At 36.9% G+C, this 21,012-nt stretch overlaps 3 protein-coding genes across 6 annotated transcripts in view; 2 read left to right on the top strand and 1 right to left on the bottom strand.

Annotated features, from left to right (window-relative positions):
- Positions 1–1,208: 1,208 nt before the first annotated feature.
- LOC127832059 (triosephosphate isomerase-like) overlaps positions 1,209–21,012 on the bottom strand; it is a 199,547-nt gene continuing 179,743 nt past the window's right edge. The window contains exons 1-6 of one of the 2 annotated variants that reach the window (XM_052357207.1): positions 13,441–13,650; positions 12,454–12,577; positions 10,583–10,667; positions 8,311–8,443; positions 5,010–5,189; positions 1,209–2,120 (exon numbers count right to left, since the gene is read on the bottom strand). In XM_052357207.1, coding sequence (XP_052213167.1) covers positions 2,002–2,120; positions 5,010–5,189; positions 8,311–8,443; positions 10,583–10,667; positions 12,454–12,577; positions 13,441–13,555 — 756 coding nt within the window. In that variant the 5' untranslated portion in view covers positions 13,556–13,650 and the 3' untranslated portion in view covers positions 1,209–2,001. Of the gene's footprint in view, positions 2,121–5,009; positions 5,190–8,310; positions 8,444–10,582; positions 10,668–12,453; positions 12,578–13,440; positions 13,651–21,012 lie in introns of those variants that run through there. The other variant, XM_052357209.1, reaches the window with a different exon arrangement.
- LOC127832055 (DNA damage-binding protein 2-like) overlaps positions 13,826–21,012 on the top strand; it is a 31,556-nt gene continuing 24,369 nt past the window's right edge. The window contains exon 1 of one of the 2 annotated variants that reach the window (XM_052357202.1): positions 13,826–13,988. The gene's annotated coding sequence lies outside the window, so the exon portion shown is untranslated. The remainder of the gene's footprint in view (positions 13,989–21,012) is intronic. The other variant, XM_052357203.1, reaches the window with a different exon arrangement.
- The window catches only part of LOC127832060 (uncharacterized), a 194,152-nt gene continuing 189,941 nt past the window's right edge, over positions 16,802–21,012 (top strand). Inside the window, exons 1-3 of one of the 2 annotated variants that reach the window (XM_052357210.1) lie at positions 16,802–17,432; positions 18,023–18,255; positions 19,247–19,735. In XM_052357210.1, the coding sequence (XP_052213170.1) occupies positions 17,277–17,432; positions 18,023–18,255; positions 19,247–19,595 (738 nt within the window). In that variant the 5' untranslated portion in view covers positions 16,802–17,276 and the 3' untranslated portion in view covers positions 19,596–19,735. Of the gene's footprint in view, positions 17,433–18,022; positions 18,256–19,246; positions 19,736–21,012 lie in introns of those variants that run through there. The other variant, XM_052357211.1, reaches the window with a different exon arrangement.

The raw sequence follows: 21,012 nt of genomic DNA, 5'->3' as shown, positions 1-21,012 counted from the left end.
CTTGAAATAACAGCACTGGCGTGACAGTTTGTGTGACAGTTTGACACGACTCCAGTAAAGCACAATGCAAGAAGCAAACTGCAAATTGGGGAATGCTGATAATAAAATAATTCTTCAATTTTAGAACTGCCCGGTAAAGCACCAGTCCCATACAAATGCCGGTTCAGCACGGATCATATCCGGAATGATCCGGCATGTGAACCGCCTAGCTGCTGTGTAGGTCCTGGGGCATCCGGGAATGTCCTTGGCGCTCCGGGAGGCCAACACAGCAGTTTTGGGAAGTTCAAAAACGCCATGTTGATCCATGACGATCCGGGATGATAGCACCGTCTTGGATGATCCATGTAGCTTCCGTGTGGCGTCCGGGGACTGTCGCATAGGGTCCAGGGACAACCGTATTTATGCCTTGGTTGTCCATGTGCGTCCTTGACAGTCCTGGAACACATTTCAGACCCCTGTCCTTCAAGGACTGTGACGGCAGTTGTACTGTTGTATCCTGTGCTACCGACAATGCAACATGGGCGATGAGATGACGCCTGGGGGACAAGCTGATCCTGACGAGATGCCAGCTTCTTCTGCAACAAGCTCAGGTTGAATATAGTATCCTGATTACTACAGCGAAGCTACGACAGAAATAGAAAATTCGCGAACAATATTTATCTAAACCAGTTAAAAGAATGAAAGGAGAACCATCTGGGTCAGACAATGGCTCGCCAGATGACCAGGTCTGGTTGATAACGAAAAACTGATGGGCGAACTGAAGAAAAAAGACGCAAAACACTTCTTTAATATCCTGCACATGGGCTAATAGATATACCAAAAGATCCTCACATGTATTAAGCAAAGAATCAAACCAAAGAAGTTAAACTGCAGGAAGTATCTAAAAGGTTCAATCTTGCAAAGTTTGCTAAAACATTGCGGTACTTAACATCTGTGACAGTCAGTTACCACTGTGGGATTTATGGCTTTGTGGTCGCACATAAGATCATCATTCAGGTCTGCGATGCGTTTGTAGGATTTGCTGAGGAAATAATGCCTTGGGCTTGGACTTAAGCGCAGTTGTAGGTACACGCGCTTCTCACCTAGGTGATCTGGATTTCCCTGTTTCCGGAAGCATGTGAAGTTGGTTGATGGTCACCATACCAAACAGGTGAGTACTCCGACCACGCAAAAAATTGAAAAATTTAAGTTTAAACACAAACAAGCAATAGCTGGAAATACCATTTATGAATCAAACTTCGGCTTAACTTTCTTGAGTGAAGTAAGTAAAAGAGGTAGTGGTGCTGGGACGCACTCCAGGTCCTCACATAATGCAGCCTCAGTTGCGGAAAGACCCCATACTTCGAAATACATAAACGAATGATACTATTTAGTAAAATATGTTTGTTTGGAGAAACAACAACAGCAATTGATTATAAAACTATTTACAGTAGAATAGAAAAGTCAATAATCCATATACTAGTATTTCAATTTAATTACTTCAATTATATCCTTGTTGTTAAATCAAATGTTTACATCCCTATTCTAGGATATATCTTGCTCATTCAGTAAGGTAAAGAAAGATAAACAAACGGAGTGAGTCATTTTTAAAGTCACTTTATATGTCATTTACGGGCCATATCAGCAGTATTTCCCTTAAATGTAGTCGAACGTTTAGGTGAATTAACCATTTAATAAGAACTATAATACAAAAATGATATATTAATAAAAATGCCTTTGTCTTGAGCACCTATTTGATACAAAAACACATGTTTTTCAAAACAGCAATGGGTAATAAGTTAATTAAGTTGAACACATAATACAATATGTCCAGAAACATCACACTATACATTTTATTTTAATTTAATTTGCCTTATGCTGCGGTAAAAATTTAAGGAACTATCACCCAGTAAAAGATTGTGAGAAACATGTATACATACAATTCTTGTTCAACAGCTTTAATTAATAAAAACTCCATTCATATCAATCATTAAATCTTCCCTAAAATGTTTATTGTACAGTTTATGCTCTAGCTTTCACAATTTGAATAAAGTCAGGCTTAAGTGAGGCTCCTCCAACGAGAAAACCGTCAATGTCTGGCTTTTTTCCAAGATCTTTCGCATTAGCGGCAGTCACTGAACCTGGAAAGGAAAAAATATTGAAACTGAGTAGGTATTTCCAGCTTAATTCACGGATATATGTCTTTTTGTGTTTTGCACTGTGAAACTGTGCCATTTAAGAAAAAAGCTCTTGGCTAAGTGTGAAGTTTTGGGCAAATTTTACTGGTTTTAACCACCAAATGTGAATGCTTTGCTTTCAATTGACTGTTGTAGGCAATGTCCATTTTTTTTTTCATTTATGACTTGTTTGTCATGTGTTATGTGTTTTAATGTAGGACATTACGTAGTTTGTCTTAAATAAAGAACATTGAAGTGATCCCTTTTTGATACAACTTGAGTCTTACTTTGTTTATATAAATTTTAATCATTTGGCCATTCACTGAATGTGCAAATGGCAATAATAATAAACAAGAGGGTCATGATGGGCCTGAACAAGTTAAAAGACACTGTTGAAAACTTGACCTGACAGAAATAGGAATTTAGTAATAGAACAAAAAGATAGACATAAAAGAACAAGACATAAGTCAATTTAGCATGGATGCCACAACATTCCACCTGTAGATCAAAACTCTGCTTGTGTCAAACAAAAGCTCGAACAAATCGGACTTTTGACCTCTAAATATGACCATTACATTAAAGCGATGAAAAAGGTGATACATGAGACACTTAGTTTCCTCAAGGTAATCAATAAGACTAGATGTTTTTCAATCAAAATTAGATACTGAACTCTTAGGACAAGGGATAGATTTTACACATGAAATGCTGTGTCAGCATGATCGCCATGAAATTCATGTATGTTATCTTTAAATAGCATGATCGGTGAACAATAGTATAAGAGCAAGGACAAGATGTGGTATGGCAAAAATTCATCATTGACCATTTAAGTGTGACCTTGACCTTTGAGGTTCTGAGACCATTTTTTACTCGACCTCCAATGGCTTGCTATTTCAAAATTCAACAATATATAGAAAAGTTATGCAAGAGAAAAGAATTTTCAAAAAATTTGTTTTACCAAATTGTATGTACTAGTATATCTGTCACCTTGACTTTTGAGGAAGAAAGACAGGTGTTACATGCAACACTTTGTCACATAATGCTTTACATTCCTACAAAGTTCTTCCAAAATCCCAAAGAACATTGCAAATAATTAAGATAAGACAGGAATTTTAAGCTTTTTATGCCCATTTTTTACCTTTACCAACTAAGTACATGTATGCCCTTGCTCTTTGACATAGTGAGATGGGTGCTACATGTTACAGGTCATCTTATGACAGTGGGCATTTGCACAAAGTTATTTTAAAATCAATAGATTTTTGGCAAAGTTATCACTGAAATAGAATATTATGCTCCGACTTGCAGTGCATTGGTTAAATGCCTCCTTCTCCTTTTTCAAGGGAGGGCATAAACAAAATAAAGAATCCAACAACAATAACACACATATGACACACACTCATAAATAAAATCACCATGAATAAAACTGCAGTCAAAGGGGAGTAACTATGCCCATCCTATATTGCATACAAATAAGAGTTGTCTCATATGTTGCATACCACTCAGCTCAATTCATTTCTAGAAAGATTCAGCGGTTTCCATATACATGTATTTGAATTCATTAACTGCCCTGGGTTTTTAACAAACATGACCCAGATTAGAACCTGATCTATTTTGTTAAAAAATGCATTATGAAAAGTCTCACACGACTGAGTTATAATTAAGGCCTCTTGAGTTGAAGTAAGATTTGACCTGGTGACCTTGTATTTGGAACCACTTGACCAAGAGTTTTTCAAGACTTACATATTGTGAAGACAAACATTCAGGCAAAATCACATCAACATTTAGTCAGAAAGGTGGCATCTAGAATGGTAACAAGGTTTTTATAAGATACGAACTGATGACCTAGTTTTTGGACCCACATGATCAAGATTAGAGTTGGGTTAAGATATGTTCCACATTCTACCAAGTTGCATTATAACATTTATTATTTATTATCATACAATATTACTTAAACTCATTTTACATCAGCGAGTCATCAAAAATACAGAATTTTATAGATTTTGATATGCATGACAATATTTTTTATAATGTGCACATAGTTTTTTTAAATTGTTTTTTGGGGTAAACAAATGCATATCATACATTTTACACAATATGATTTCTGTACGGAAAAACTTTTTACTCTTAATAAAAGAGCCAAAACGTTGGAAGGCAATGTCCCATCTGAAAATTCTCTAAAATCATGCAACTTTGGTCCACAACTGATCTTATAAAAATTTCATCACCCCTCCAAGTCTCCAAAATGAAGCCTTATCACCCAAAAATGAGGGCAAATGTTCCTGTATCAAAAAATAAAAAGGGCTAAGCAAGCAAACATCTTTTGTCAAAAGGAGATAAAGCAACATGAGAGTCAATCCATGTTTGTGGACCTTCAGCTTTATCACAAATTCGACTAACAGCACTGCTCCTTTTTGTCAAAGTGATTGCAGCAATGCGCATGGTTAACTTCAGGGTACATAACTCAGTAGAAAGTCCATCCAGTGCAGCTGAACATTTGTATTGTACATTCACACTTCATAGTGATTAAATAACTACAACAATCAACAGCTTGAAAAATATTGTAGCATGCCGGTGGTTTGCCGACAGATAGACTGACCAAAAAAGAGGCAAACATATCAACCTAAAGGCATTTCTTTTTATACCTTATGTGCAGGAAATAATCAACAGCATTACCACAGCTCTGCCTTTCGCCAAGTTAGCAAATGGCAACAAGTTACAAATTTTGCTCAAGAAATTTCCATTTGGCTATGACAATTTCTTCATAAAACCCCACACAACTGATCAAATGTGAAGAATGTATGTGTTGTACAGTAAATATGGATAAAGAAAATGTTGATATCAGGGTAGCTATGTTACCTCCGTATATAATCCTGACACTGCTGGCTACACTAGGGGACACCTTGTCTGCCAGCCACTTCCTAAGTGTGTCATGCACCTCCTGTGCCTGCTCCGGGGAGGCTGTCTTTCCAGTCCCAATGGCCCACACCGGCTCATAGGCTATCACTATGTTCCCCCAGTCGGATTCCTGGATACAGTCTGCAAACAAAAAATGTCTGGTTTGTTATAAATAAAGTAAACCAAGTTGCTATGGGCCACACTGATTTATAGGCTATTTCTATCTGGTTTGTTATAAATAAAGTAAACCAAGTTGCTATGGGCCACACCGATTTATAGGCTATTTCTATCTGGTTTGTTATAAATAAAGTACATGTAAACCAAGTTGCTGTGGGCCAGACTGGTTTAAAGGCTATCAAGTTGTTACCCCAGTCAGATTCCTGGATACAGTCTGGAAACAAAATATGTATGGTTTGTTCAGTTATAAAATAAACCAAGCTGCTAGGGGTCAGACAGGTTTATAGGCTGTTTCTATCTGGTTTGTTTTAAAATAAAGTAAACCAAGTTGATATGGGCCAGACTGGTTTAAAGGCTATAACTATGTTCTCCCATTCTGATTCCTCGATACAGTCTGCAAATGAAAATATTATGTTATAAAGTGAACCAAGTCCCCAAGAGTAAGACTGGTTTCAGGTTATCACTATGTTTGCCTATTTGCATTATTATATACAATCTGGAAATAAATAGAGTATATTTGTAGATGCTTTATCAGTGCTATTGCATTTAAGATTTACATTAGGTCCAATAATGAAACATACGGTAATAACGGCACTGCCAAAATGAGAACCAAAAGCATAATCATTTAAAAAAGTATTCTTAAATCAAATCAAGTATACCGGTAGATAAAATTTTAAAAGGAACCTTTTCATGTATAAAAAAATGACAATATATGTTTTTGCTAGGTAACAGTAATACTGAAAAGTAAACAATGAAGACTTAAAATAAAGATTTAAAGACACAAAACGATTGTATAATTTTAAAAGTTCTGTTGTGATTGTTATATAGTTTGGGATATTATAAAGATTGCTTACATTAGGCTTTAATACTTTCTGTAGAAAGTAGGCACAGCCTGCTGAGAGGTTGAAGTGCTAGTCTTTTACTCCAAGGGTCAGTGGTTTGAGCCCAGGAGTGGAGTGGTTTGAGCCCAGGAGTGGAGTGGTTTGAGCCCAGGAGTGGAGTGGTTTTTAGCCCAGGAGTGGAGTTGTTTGAGCCCAGGAGTGGAGTGGTTTGAGCCCAGGAGTGGAGTGGTTTGAGCCCAGGAGTGGAGTGGTTTGAGCCCAGGAGTGGAGTGGTTTGAGCCCAGGAGTGGAGTGGTTTGAGCCCAGGAGTGGAGTGGTTTGAGCCCAGGAGTGGAGTGGTTTGAGCCCAGGAGTGGAGTGGTTTAGGCCCAGGAGTGGAGTGGTTTGAGCCCAGGAGTGGAGTGGTTTGAGCCCAGGAGTGGAGTGGTTTGAGCCCAGGAGTGGAGTGGTGTGAGCCCAGGAGTGGAGTGGTTTGAGCCCAGAGTGGAGTGGTTTGAGCCCAGGAGTGGAGTGGTTTGAGCCCAGGAGTAGAGTAATTTTTTATGTCTTTAATTTTATTTTTGTTTTATAACAAAACTTTTAAGTTCTGATGTTTACATTTATCAATTAAAAACATCTCACGAAAACACTCAAAATCTGTGAAAATGTCCTTTTAAGGCCCTATCTCACATATATTCTAACTATTCTATTATGCAAACCCTGTCTCTATGGGTCTGACTGTTTCATAAGCTAACCATGTTCTCCAAGTCAGACTCTAGGTGACAGTCGGGAATAAAAATGTTCTTTTATCAAATAAACCCATTCCTCCAACACTGACCTATGATTGCTTGGCTTTTTCTTAAGCAGACAGTCTTATATACTGACCTATTATTGCCTGTGTTTGCCTGAAGCAGACAGTCTTATATACTGACATATGATTGCCTGGGTTTGCCTGAAGCAGACAGTCTCATATACTGACCTATGATTGTCTGGGCTTGCCTGAAGCAGACAGACTCATATACTGACCTATGATTGTCTGGGTTCACCTGAAGCAGACTGTCTTATATACTGACCTATGATTGCCTGTGCTTGCCTGCAGCAGACAGTCTCATATACTGATCTATGATTGCCGGTGTTTGCCTGCAACAGACAGTCTCCTCTACTGACCTATGGATTGCCTGGGTTTGCCTGCAGCAGACAGTCTCATATACTGACCTATGATTGCCTGGGCTTGCCTGAAGCAGACAGTCTCATATACTGACCTATGATTGCCTGGGTTTGCCTGAAGCAGACTGTCTCATATACTGACCTATGATTGCCTGAGTTTGCCTGAAGCAGACAGTCTCATATACTGACATATGATTGCCTGGGCTTGCCTGAAGCTGACAGTCCCATATACTGTCCTGTGATTGTCTGGGTTTGCCTGAAGCAGGCAGTCTTATATACTGACCGATGATTGCCTGTGTTTGCCTGAAGCAGACAGACTGCTATACTTACCTATGATTGATTGGGTTTGTCTGAAGCAGACAGCCTCCTATACTGACCTATGATTGCCTGAGGCAGACAGTCTCATATACTGACCTATGATTGCCTGGGTTTGCCTGAAGCAGACAGACTCCTATACTGACCTATGATTGCCTGGGTTTGCCTGAAGCAGACTGTCTCATATACTGACCTATAATTGTCTGGGTTTGCCTGGTTTGCCTGCAGCAGACAGTCTCATATACTGACATATGATTGCCTGAGTTTGCCTGAAGCAGACTGTCTCATATACTGACCTATGATTGCCTGGGTTTGCCTAAAGCAGACAGTTTTATATACTGACCTATGATTGTCTGGGTTTGCCTGAAGCAGACTGTCTCATATACTGACCTATGATTGCCTGCGTTTGCCTAAAGCAGACAGTTTTATATACTGACCTATGATTGCCTGGGTTTGCCTGAAGCCATAAGTGTTATATACTGACCTGTGATAACCTGGGTTTGCCTAAAGCCGACAGTTTTATATAATGACCTATGATTGCCTGGTTTGCCTGAAGCAGACAGTCTCATATACTGACCTATGATTGCCCAGGTTTGCCTGAAGCAGACAGTCTCATATACTGACCTATGATTGCCTGAAGCAGACAGCCTCCTATACTGACCTATGATTGCCTGGGTTTGCCTGAAGCAGACAGTCTTGTGGAATGACCTATGATTGCATGAAGCAGGCTGCCTCCTATACTGACCTATGATTGCATGAAGCAGACAGCCTCCTATACTGACCTATGATTGCCTGGGTTTGCCTGAAGCAGACAGCCTCAGTGTTGCCAGCTTCTCGCTCGTCTAGCTTTTCCCCGATACATGCAATCACCTTCAGCCCAGACTTCAGTGCAAACTGGGTCTTCTCACCGATAAGCTGCACAGGAAAATAGAAAGGTCATTTAATTGGGCATGCATACTACTGTGCAATACATATTATTTAAAAGAACTTGATCAATTGTTATTGTTGTATTTTTACAAATGTTATATTGTTATTATTTTTAATATCTTCTCTACTATGAGCAGTCATATTAGAAGTTGGCAGAAGTATCAGTCAATCTAAGAAAGGCTAAACATTGTGCTATAAAAAATCAACGCTTACAAAGTTCAACTTCTACTACACAACCTGCAGATCACCAGTCATGTTATATTCCGTACATATATCTCCTCTCAAAATTTAATGTCTTACCAAGGATGGCAAATATTTCATAGTTTTTAACTTATGTTCATTGATTTTGAAGAGTTTCAGTGTTTTTTTTCACCTATAGGGGAATGGTGGCGGGGTCCATCCAAAGGGAAAAAACGCGTTGTTTTTTAGGAAAAGGGGAAAATTATAGGGCTGAAACGATACATTCGAATATTCGAATTACTCGAATACGGCTCTGGACGAATCGTATTCGTTATTCGCCACCTCCCGAACCGAATATTTGACAAATACAAACAACGTGGTTTCGAGTTTAAAAGTTTAATCATCTTAAACCCCTATATTTAAATGTTCTTCTCCTTATTCCAGCATTTTTCATCATGTTAACCCCACCCACTATGTTACACAGTAAGATTATCAACAAAAATGGTGGGCACCGGTTGAATATTTACAACATTGAATTGAAAAATATTTTGATGGTTGTTTAATGTTTATTTAAGTAAATACGAGTGATTTGATGCTCAAACATACACACAAAGAATTAGCAGATAGAATTTATTTTTTGTTTATCTTTACGACAATGATTGTGCAACTTATCAACAAACATGGAGCCTCAAGTTGCATAATTGTTCTACTCAAGGATTTTATTGGTACTACTCATGTTTTCAAAACTGTGTTCAAAGTTTAAGCAGTTCTAGTCAGTGTTTTGTTTTCAAAGTGTTATATTTCATATTTTCAGTATGCAATGATACTCAATTAATCCAATTGACAAATACTCATTGTTTCATACTATATAATGTCGTGTCAAGTTGTCAGTATTACTTTTGTTCATTGAAATTCATATTCGCGAATGAATATTCGTATTTGCCACCATGTAATCGTGATAAGTATCGTATTCCTCACCCAGTGTATTCGTTACAGCCCTAGAAAATTAACTGTTTTAGATGTAATGATATTTATTATATGAATACACATGTATGTAAGTATGTAATATTCACTGCTGAATGTCTCTGTCCTTTTTCTGAAATATATATCAATGATTTTTTCAACATTAGTTTTAGACAGTTCAGCTGTCATGCACAGTTTCAGTTTTCCAAACCAATTTGAGTCTTATTCGGATTTTTTTAATCGATAAAATGGCAAACTTGAGCATTTTTTATCGGAATGTTTTTTTCAACAAATATTGACACAATATAGATACATCAGGCCTTAAGCAATTTAATTTTTTGAGAATTGTTCATGCATTTTTGGGACTCGCATAATTAAAAACTTTGCATCCCCAGAGGTTTTTGTGAGTCCAGGACTCAGGACTCGCATGTAAAAAAAATCACTGTTTATATACTTTGAAAGATGTTAATGAAACAAATTTGAGATATATTTATAATTAGACAGTTTTTTCTAAAAAAAATAAATATTTTTTTTACTTCTGAAGGGGATTTTTTCTACAAAATTGGGGGAAATACATACTCTTTCTTGAGGGGAATGGGGCCAAATATCGGCCCCAAAATTGCCATAAAAAACACTGAGTTTGGTCAATTAAAGAGCTGTTATAACTTAACAAAAATGGATAAAATATCAATTTAAAATGCTTCATTTGATTTGATATTACTTTCATTCCAACAGAGCAGGAAAGTTAAAACATAACTTGAACTACTTGTAGCTAATTCAATGCATAAGAAGATTGGATTTAACATAAATTTCCTAAAAATGGTTGACATGTGAGATAACTTTATATTATTCAGTAATTTTAATGGCTTTACAAAGGATAACAGAGTATTTACTTCTCATCTTGAATTTGTGTTGTACTTCAAATAAAAGGCTGTGTCTTTTAGAATGTGTATGTTTTTTAAGGGATAATGCATAAATAATCACCTGATCAGATTCCCCAAAGACATGCCTGCGTTCTGAATGCCCAAGAATGACCCACTCACACCCTACATCCTTGATCATCTCCGCACTGAAAACAATTAAAATCATGCAGTCTCATTGAAATTCTATCCAACATCAGACAAGGGCAATAAAACTATTTAGTCTACGAAAATATTTCATCAAACACACCGGGCTGATAAAAACAATGTTTAAGACAAAGTGACTAGTTAATTTCATCCACCGCTTAGATTGCGATTATTCAACTTCTTGGCCAATAATTGATTGGCAACTACATATATAGCAGATACTGACCACAATGATTTCACTACATACACATTTGAAACAGTCTGAGACATGACTAACAAGAGATGTGTTCGTCAGATACACAATGTCCCCAATTGCGCCGCTTTGAAATTATGATTACTTTTTTACCTATGACCGTGAAGGATGACCTTGACCTTGAACTTCCACCACTCAAAATGTGCAACTTCATAAGAACGCCACTTTGACTTAAAAAAAAATAAAAAAATTGACCTTTGACCTTGAAAGATGACCTTGACCTTGAACTTCCAATACTCGAAATGTGCAGCTTCATGAGAAAGCCGCTTTGATTTTTTTTTCTGACCTTTGACCTTGAACTTCCACCACTCAAAATGTGCAGCTTCATGAGATACACATGCAATCAAAATATCAAGTTGCTATCTTCAATATTGAAAAAGTTATGGCCAATGTTAAAGTTTTCGGACGGACAGACGCCATATATTTGACATTTGACCTTGAAGGATGACCTTGACCTTCACCTTTCACCACTCAAAATGTTCACCTCCATGAGATACACATGCATGCCAAATATCAAGTTGCTATCTTCAATAGTGAAAAAGTTATGGCCAATGTTAAAGTTTTTTTCAGACGGACGGACAGACTGACTGACATACTGACAGACAATTCAACAGCTATATGCCACCCTACCGGGGGCATAATAAAAGTCTGGTTAATGGATATTAATTACAAATCAAGGAACTAGAAGTATTATTGTTAAATACAAGTTCAATGTTTGGGCAGCAGTGGCGTAGCCAGACCCAAATTTTAGCCGAGGCAGTATCTTAGGTCATTCTAGTGGGGTCTGGGGGCATTCCCCCCTGAAAACATGTTTATACCTAGAACGTCTCGGGTTCGTTTTAAACTTAAAGGCCATTCAAACCACATTTTATACCTAAATTATCAGAATCGTGGACGCTACATACGACCGTTTAGTATCAATAAAGTTGACAAAAAAATCTGCTTCAAATTAATTGTCAATTTTAGATTTTGTTACCATAAACGGTCCAAAATAGACCCAGACCTAGCCGTTAAACACCAGATTCTAGCTCGGTACGTTCCCATGTTCACCATGATTATAGCATCGAAGTGTAAACTGTGACGCTTTGTTTAATATACAGATTTTCTAAATCATTTTGCTGAGCCATTATGGCATCAATTAAGTTATTAAATTGAAATAATTATCTGCCTAAACCAATCGTACTCGATAATCATATTTCTTTGTGGATATCATAGTGCCTAAAATTCATTAAATTGCCTCAATTTCTTATATAGATTTTATTCTTTAACATGAAGTTTCCTTTTTTCCTTTGCTTTGCTCTGCAAATTTAAGCCGAGGCAACTGCCTCTGTGTGCCTCAGTTGGCTACGACGCTGGGCAGACTCTGTTGGCGTATAAATATTAAGAAAACACAACAGATGGCAAAAAAAGAACCTTCAAACACTCCTAACTCTAAACTTAAGCCCATGCACAAAAACATTTCACCAAACACATTGCTATTAACTGTAGTTGTACTTAACATTTTGTCTTCATTTGAAAGTTATTTCAAGACTGACCTGTTATCTCCAGTGAATGCCCCGGAGCCCACTTTATAACAATTCTGAGCAGCCACACCAACTGATGTGTTCACCTTCTGTCTAGTGTAGTCCAGGTAGATGGCAGATGGGGCAACAACCACCTCTGGATTGGAACAACTATATAATTATGTTTGTCAAAACATCATTTATAATTATATTGAAACAGAAGTGTGGTTACTCAAAAAACAAAGTTTTAATGCATGGGCTTAAAATTACAACACTTGCCTTACTGAACTGGCAATTTTGTTCTTAGAGATATAAAGGAGGATCCAATTGTAAGACCAGTTAGTGAATACTTAATTTTGTTCAAGGTGCAAGTGTTGCAATGTGATTAGGCGGTGAATATTAGAATTATTGTACTAAACAACATTTGTAACAGAAGCCAGTTAATTGGTGTAGGATTGGGAGTAATGTGATGACTGAGTGTGAAGCAACGTGTTCATCATCATCATCTTCAGTAATTGCAGCCCTCTAGCTAGAGTATTCTTGCAATATATTTGAAACTGTGCGTATGCAGCAGACAGGTCCAACTTTAAAAAGTCTCTATGTACAAGGTTTAATTAAAACAGGAATCTTGTCTTGAAGGTGTGTGATGCCAGTAACGCCCGGTAAGGACTCGGGTGTCGACAGATCTATCGTGCTCTGTGTGAGGTTGTTGCACAGGATGATGGTGTTTGAAGTTTGTGGGTTCAAGCTATCCACGCAAAGAGTATCAAGGACCATGATCTTGTTGTCATTGTTTCTTATACACTTATAAAATAGGAAATGAATACACAACAAACATCAGCAAATCTACGGCCCCAGGATATGCAGCACTGTCTGATATTAACACTTTGTGTAAACAATAAATGTTAAAATACAACTTTGTTACCTTATGCAGAATCAAAATATTATGGTATGAATGATAACATGTACACAATTCATGTTTATAGTGCATTGTAACCTTGTACTTTACAGTTTACTCACCAACATTTGGATCGACACAGTCCTTATTTATAAAATCAATAATGCCATCAACACCCTTTTTGGTGCCATTCATTTTCCAGTTTCCCCCAACGAAAAACTTTCTTTGAGAAGCCATAGTTAACTTGCAGAAATTCCCTTTATACGAACGTCTAAAAAGTTTCCGGTTGCGACCTTGGCAAATTTTGACAGGTCAAGGTTGCTGCTTGGTTTTAAAAATATTCGCATATCATAATATCATTCAAATTAGCTTTTCTGTGTGTTTATGTACTGCAATTGTAAACAGTTAATTATGAATATTATTTATTAAGTAAAATGGGGTACAGTAATGTATGATTATTTTATAGCAACATGAATTCTAGTATGCGTATCTACGGTGGTCGAAATATTCAGAGCTAGAATTCCCGCAAAATTTGTTTACATAATTGATAATAAGCGCATTGCTAAATAAACTGTGTGTATAAATAGGTGAATTAAAACATTTTAAAATTAGTGTGCTTCTCTGCTAGTTGCAAGATTACATTCCTCATCATTGGCACCAACCTGAGCAGGTAATAGTATCTTTTAGCACGTTTAAGTTTAAAGGGATCAACTCCCCAGTGTTTTTTTTCACATATTGGGGAATGGTGGGGGGGGGGGGGTAAAAATCTCACTCTAAAATGTGTAATGATATTTATTATATGAATACACATGTATGTATGAATATAATATTCACAGCAGAATGTCTCTGGGTTTTTTCTTTAATATTTTTCAATGATTTTTTCAACATTAGTTTCAGACAGTTCATCCTTCATGCACAGTCTCAGGAAAAAAAAAAAGGTCCGTTTTGGGTCGCCAGACTCAGCGATTTTCCTCCTTCTTTATAAAGTACCCGTAAACTGTACTTTCCCAATCGATCGAAAATTCCCAAATTCCCAATCAGCATCTGAAAAAATCCCAATCGGCGTCCGAATTTTTTCTCAAAACGATCGAAAGTTTCATAACAAAACCCAACTTTCGGCGAGCAAACAAAGAAAATCGTATAGTTGTGTGTAACCACGCGCTCGAATAATATCGGGTTTTATTATTCAGCGCGTTCAATCAATAGAGTCGTTACTGTTTCTGGTTCTTTTGTCAGGCAGCCAGCGTACAGTTTTACGTCGGTTTAAACCCTATCGTAGTTTGAAATGCCCTCCAGCACTGCCTCTGTGGAAAGGTTGTTCAGTCTAATGAACAATCTTTGCACGACCAATCGGAACCGTCTATCACAGGACAGATTGACAGCTCTAATGATGCTGTGCAGAGAGGGATGCCAGCAACTGAGTGATGATCAAACATCAAAGATTGTTGAAATTTTCAAAAAAATGAAAGAGAGAGACATTGCTTTATAAGAGATTTAAACAACTGGTAATTGATTTTGTGTCTTCTTTATAATATTTAGTTATTTATATCAACTTTATTACTTTAAGTAATGGTCATTAAGGCATGCCTGCAAATGATTATTTTAATGGGTATGTTCAATTAAGTTTGAACTGTATGATGTATTCAATAAGACCCAAACTTCACGACGCGATTTTCCCAATTTAAGGATTTCACGACTCGATTTTTCCCAATTTTGAGGTTTTCACGACTCAATTTTTCCCAATTGGACCGGTACAGGTACTTTTCCCAATTGGACAAGGAAAATCGCTGAGACTAACTGTTTTTTTTCCAAGGAGACCAGAAACAAACCTTTTTTTATTTTGGCCTCAGTTTTCCTAACCATTTTGAGTCTAATTAGGTTTTTTTTAAACGATAAAATGGCAAATTTGAGGTCTAATTATAAATAAAATGGACCGAATTGGAATGTGTTTATCAACAAATATTGACACAATATAGATACATCAGGCCTTTTCCTGGCCAGTTTTGGAAAAAATGCAATTCATGTGAAAAGTCTACTGATTTGGGAAAAACACATTTAATATAACTCTTTATAATAATTCAAAATCAAATTAATTATATTCATATACTTTGTTAGTTGTTTATGAAATAAATTTGAGATGTATTTATCGTAGGCCAGTTCTTTAGAACTAAAAAAATAAATATATATATATATTATTTTTTATTTTATTTTTTTACTTCTGGAGGGGATTTTTTCAACAAAACTGGGGAAAAATATATTCTCATTTTTTAGGGGAATGGGGCCGAATATCGGCCCCGAAATTGACATAAACAAACACTGAGTCCACATAATCAATGAGACGTGATTTACCGATTACAATGTATATCCACCTTATGTTTATAGGAGTAGCCGGTAGATGTAAGAGCTGTTGAAATTAAGTAGTATACACAATGTTAGTTCATGCTGTTATGGAAAGAATGCAAAAGTATCAATCAGATCAGCAAAAGCAGATGGCATCTACATCATACATTGTCGCAATCTCACTTGCAGGGATGGAAATTAACGGTTGCCGTTCGCCCGGGGCGAGTAATTTTTACGTCGGGCGAATGAATCCCAAAAAAGGGCGAATAGCTTTTTAAAAAGGCCGTTCTGAACAATCGATACATTGCGCGGTATTCCTCAAAAACATTGACACCTCTGGCGTGAAATGGTCTCAGCCAATTAGATCGCGCCGTTCAAAATCTCGAATACCCATAAAGTTGACAGCGTCTTACGTCACGATTTACTACTACTACGATGTTTTCTACAATCCATACATTGCGCGGTATTCATCAATACATTTACCCCTCTGGGGTGAAATGGTCTCAGCCAATTAAATCGCGCCGTTCAAAGCATCGAATACCCATTGAGTTCACAGCGTCTGAGTGACGTCACTATTAACAACTACTACGATGTTTACTATGCTGTAAACTTTTTGTTCGAAATGTTTGTGTAGTAATAAATTTCAATATGTGGCAGTTCATTCAAGGCGTTTCTCAGCCTGGAAAAAACCACGCTGCTGAAAAATATAATCATGAGTATGATCAAAATAAACGTAAGTGCGAATTTCAGATGGTTGGAAACTAGGCCTTGGTTGACAAATGATCAGAGAGCGTCATGAAATGCACATATTGTATTGAACAAGGCATGCAAAATTCTTTTGTAACACAGGTTGCTCCTCATTGAAAATGGACAGCATTAAGAAGCACGAACAATCTGATGGGCACAAGCGTGCCGCGGCTATTGCGTTAGCAAAGAGCAAGCCAAATTACAATTCTCAAGCTGCAAAAACTCTCCATACATTAAATGCTATCATGCGTTGGTAGTGAACAACAGGCCATTATCTGACTTTGAGTGGATGTGTAAATTAGATGACATGAAAAGGATGCAGTTAGGCGAAACCTATAGAAATGGAAAATCTGCTCAAGTTTTTGTGAATGCGATTGTTACAACTCTGTTTGAAAGAATCTCAACAGAAATTTCAAAAAGTAACTTCCTATGCTTTATCGGGGACGGCAGCACGGATGCTGCTACATGTATTCAGGAACAAGAACTCTGGGACTTAAGAACTGCTACTGCTGGTAAAATTGTAACATTTTTTTTAGGAGTGCATAAACTGGAAAAAGCAGATGCGTCAAGCCTTGTTGGTGGAATAAGGCATTTAGTAAGTACAAACATGTCGTTAGAATGGGATGATGTTTCCTCTAAGCTGGTGGCTCTATCTTGCGATGGAGCAAGTGATATGTTAGGATGCAAAGCAGGAGTTTGGGCACTTCTTCAAAAAGAACAGCCATCATTGATTAAAATCCACTGCATGGCCCATCGACTTGAACATTCTCTCAAGGACATGGCAAAGTCTACTTAATTGTATGTGAAAACTGTTGACACTCTACTGCTGGGCCTTTATTTGTTTAACCATTATAGCAGTTTGAATAGATCAATGTTGAACAGGAGTTATGAAGCTTTGAAGACAACTGGGGATGGCCCATTGCTAATGCCTGTGCGTGTTGGAGGAACTCGATGGATAGCACACACCTTGCGAGCAGTGACTAACATAATCGCAGCTAACAAGTTTATAGTTGCACATCTTCAGCAGGTAATAATGGGGTGAATGTAAGATAAACTCATTTATTTAATGCTTTCTGGTGGTTTATACAGGAATATCAGTGAATTAAAACTGATAATTTCACTGTTTCAAACAATGACAATTATCAGTGAAAATTATCGATCATTTACTGTTTACTGTGAAATGACGTCATTTTTTTTTGACGAAATGACGTCGTTATTCCAGCGAAATTCTTTAGTTGAACTCGTTAATGATGCATATAAACAGTGAAAAAAAGCATAAAATAAAAAGAAAATTTGTTGGATTTGGTGGAATATCGATTTTAATTCACTTGTGTTCTTAGAAACTAAATATACTCTTGGCTGCGCCACTCGTGAAAATATTATTTTCTATGATCACTCGTGAATTAAAATCGATAATCCACCGAATCCAACAAATATCCTCTATATAAAAATGGTTATCTTTGAACCTGCAGAAAACATTATGTTAATGTTCTTTAGATACAAAATACATGTGTAATTAGTCGATGCACAATGATTATAATATACATTAAATTTTAAGCTGCACATTTTAAATATCGAATAACGAGTTTCAGTGTATTAAAATTCTCTCTTATCCAGCTGAATGAGATGTCTGAGAAAGTTAGCAGTGATGCGAAGGCTAAAGCTCGAGCTTTCCTCAAGCTATTGCAGTCCAGAAGTGTTGCATACTTCTTGTACTACATGTACCTGCTGGATGTCCTTACTCCCTTGAGCGGGATGTCGAAGATGCTCCAGAACAGACAGTCTGTCCTTGGGGTTCAGCATGCAGAACTCTCTTCAACTATTGATGTCATCAACAAGTACACAGACAGGTAATTTAACTTAACTTTATTTTAACTTTTTTGTGTAAACAAGTAATTATAAACGTGTTAGCATATATCTTAAATGTATTAAAACAAAGTTGATATTCACTCTTTACAGTGATGGTCCTAATCTGAGTAAGGTACAATCACAGGGTCCTGTTTTCAATGATTTGAAGGGTTCTGATGATGAATTTGTATGTGCCAGAAAGCACATGACCCCACTCATTTCCAAGTGTATAGAGAAACAGTTTTCGGAATTCTCTAATCCTGGTGTTGTTCATGCAACTAGAATAGCTGATATAAGTGAATGGCCTAAATCATGGGAGAAGCTTAAAGGTGCAATGTTAAAAAATGGTTTCAGTTGAGTTTAATACTTTTGAAGATAAGTTATTGTTTGTTGTTGTTGTTGTAGTTGCTCCAAATACTAGGAGGCTGATGTGTTCATTCTTTATTTTGTTAACACACTATTTGCACTTTCATTTATAATTAGTATCACAAATGGTTTTAAATATTTGAGTTGACCCAATCAAATTCATTTCAAGTGATTATAATCTTATAATTTAAAAAGCAATCCTGTTCCATAATGAAACATAAAACAAACTAACACAGTCACCAAACCAGTATTCCTCCACATGATGCTGCATTGCATTTTCTAAATCTTATTTATCAATAATAAAACATATAAATTTTGATAGTGTTTTAATAATTTTCAATTTTTACCCTTAAGACTATGGTGACCAGGAGCTTCAGGTGCTATTGCAGCATTTCAGCCCTACTCTAGTCAAGGCTGGAGTAAGACCTGCTGAGGTCAAATAAATAATTTCTTCGAAATAAATTTGAATTAAAAGAAAGGTACTACCGGTAAATGCTAGCCAACAGCTATTAAGCGAAATGACAGTATTTTTTACTTAATTAATTTAGTAAATTTTGGTTTTAATACTTCTCCAGAAAGATTTTTAATTTATGAAATATGAATTGCACCATTTATGTTTAACTTCAGCAACAAGCTGGCTGACTGGATCTCTGTGAATGATGTGATGGCACAAAAATTCCCCAATATCTTACCAGTCATCGACCTCATCTTGTCCATATCACCCTCCAGTGCAGAAGCAGAGAGAGGGTTTTCACAATTAAAGCTATTGAAAACGAGACTAGGAACAAGAATGACCCAGCCATTACTGAATAATCTCTTGTGCATCAATCTCGAGGCTCCAGATGTAGAGCACTTTGACCCAACTGATGCGGTTCACAACTGGAACACTAGTGGGGTTCGCATGAGGAGACCCATGTTTAAGGACAATAAGTCCAAGGAGCAAATACATTCAATGTGGTCAACGTTGATGATGTAGAAAATGAGATTGACAGTGAACTTGAATTTGACTTAGTGTCTAGCGACACGTCAGATTCTGATTCGGATGAATCTGAGGTCTTTCATCGCCTGTTGAGCTTTAACAAACCTATGTAAACTATTAGTAGAGCTGCAACATTTCTTTTTATGTATTAACGTATTAAACCAAATGTGTTTGCGTGAAATTCTCTTTTGATTTATGTATATCATGTGTTTGTGGCAGACTGTGCGATTATTTTCAGTGCCTCAAAATATGGTGCAGTTAAAATTATTGCATTACAGCATGTGTTAAGACTTCAAATAAAAGAACTTACTTAACAAGACAGCTTTGTGTTAATTACAGTGGTCTTGCCTAGAAGGGGTCAACATTTATCTAAAAATGTACATGTAAAAAGTGTGCGTTTAAGGTTTATGATCACATCGTAAGTTTTAACGAAATTGTCAGGTCATGAATAAGTTAAAACAATGTACACAATGTGAAAATTATGTCATTTTATCACCTAGCTGTCTGACCTAACATTGTACATTCATTGAACAACAAAAATGCATATAAAGTATTAGGAAAGTTCTGGGCCTGTAGGTTTTTTGCTGGGCAACCTAATTTCAGAAGTTGGTTGCACGTCTGGGCAACCAGCCATATAAAGTTAGTTTCCATCCCTGACTTGATTATTATGCGATGGGTGGTGCAAGGTCAAGAGAGAGATTTGAAATGATAGGATAAATAGAAGAGATTTTATAGTTTTAAGTATAGAGATAGTAAAAACTTCACAATGATTTCAATTGAAGCAGAATCCTGCATTTTAATGCAAGCAAGTTGCAATTTTCTCATTTTTGATTCCTGCAAAAAAATAGCCTTGCATCGTTTTGACACATTTGTTTTCCACAATCCAACTTGAAAAAAGGACCAGAAGTGATCATTTATGGAAATAATAAAGCTTGTGAAAATGTAAAAATTCATTATTATGATAAATAAGCTAATACAAAATACACATGTATTGAGAAGATTGCAAGTTACTTCAGTATTTTGACCATAATCATTTTTATTTTGACCCCTTAAGTTTGAGACCGTGGGTCATTTTGACTCCTGGTTTTCAAAATCTATTGAAATCTCTGAGTTTAGCCAGCTTCATTTTCAACTCTTCAACCAAGACCTCTCCGGTCACGGTAGCCACGGCCGGCACAGCAATGGGAATCACTATGGTTTACTTGGAGCTTGGCAACTAACAGTGATTAGAAGGTGAGTGAGGAAAGCCCCTGCTTGAAGGATTACTGTTGCAGGGAGGTGATTTCAAACGGGTACAGTGTGTGGGAAGAATGAATTATTGTAGTACGATATGGATGTAGACTGCTAGTGGTACTTCTTGTTATGATCCTTAGGGCAGCTTGGGGCTTGTATAAGGTAACAGTTGGCTGGCAGT

The sequence above is a fragment of the Dreissena polymorpha genome, chromosome 5, assembly GCF_020536995.1.
Source record: "Dreissena polymorpha isolate Duluth1 chromosome 5, UMN_Dpol_1.0, whole genome shotgun sequence".
Lineage (NCBI taxonomy): Eukaryota > Metazoa > Mollusca > Bivalvia > Myida > Dreissenidae > Dreissena > Dreissena polymorpha.
This window is presented reverse-complemented; position numbering and strand designations above follow the sequence as displayed.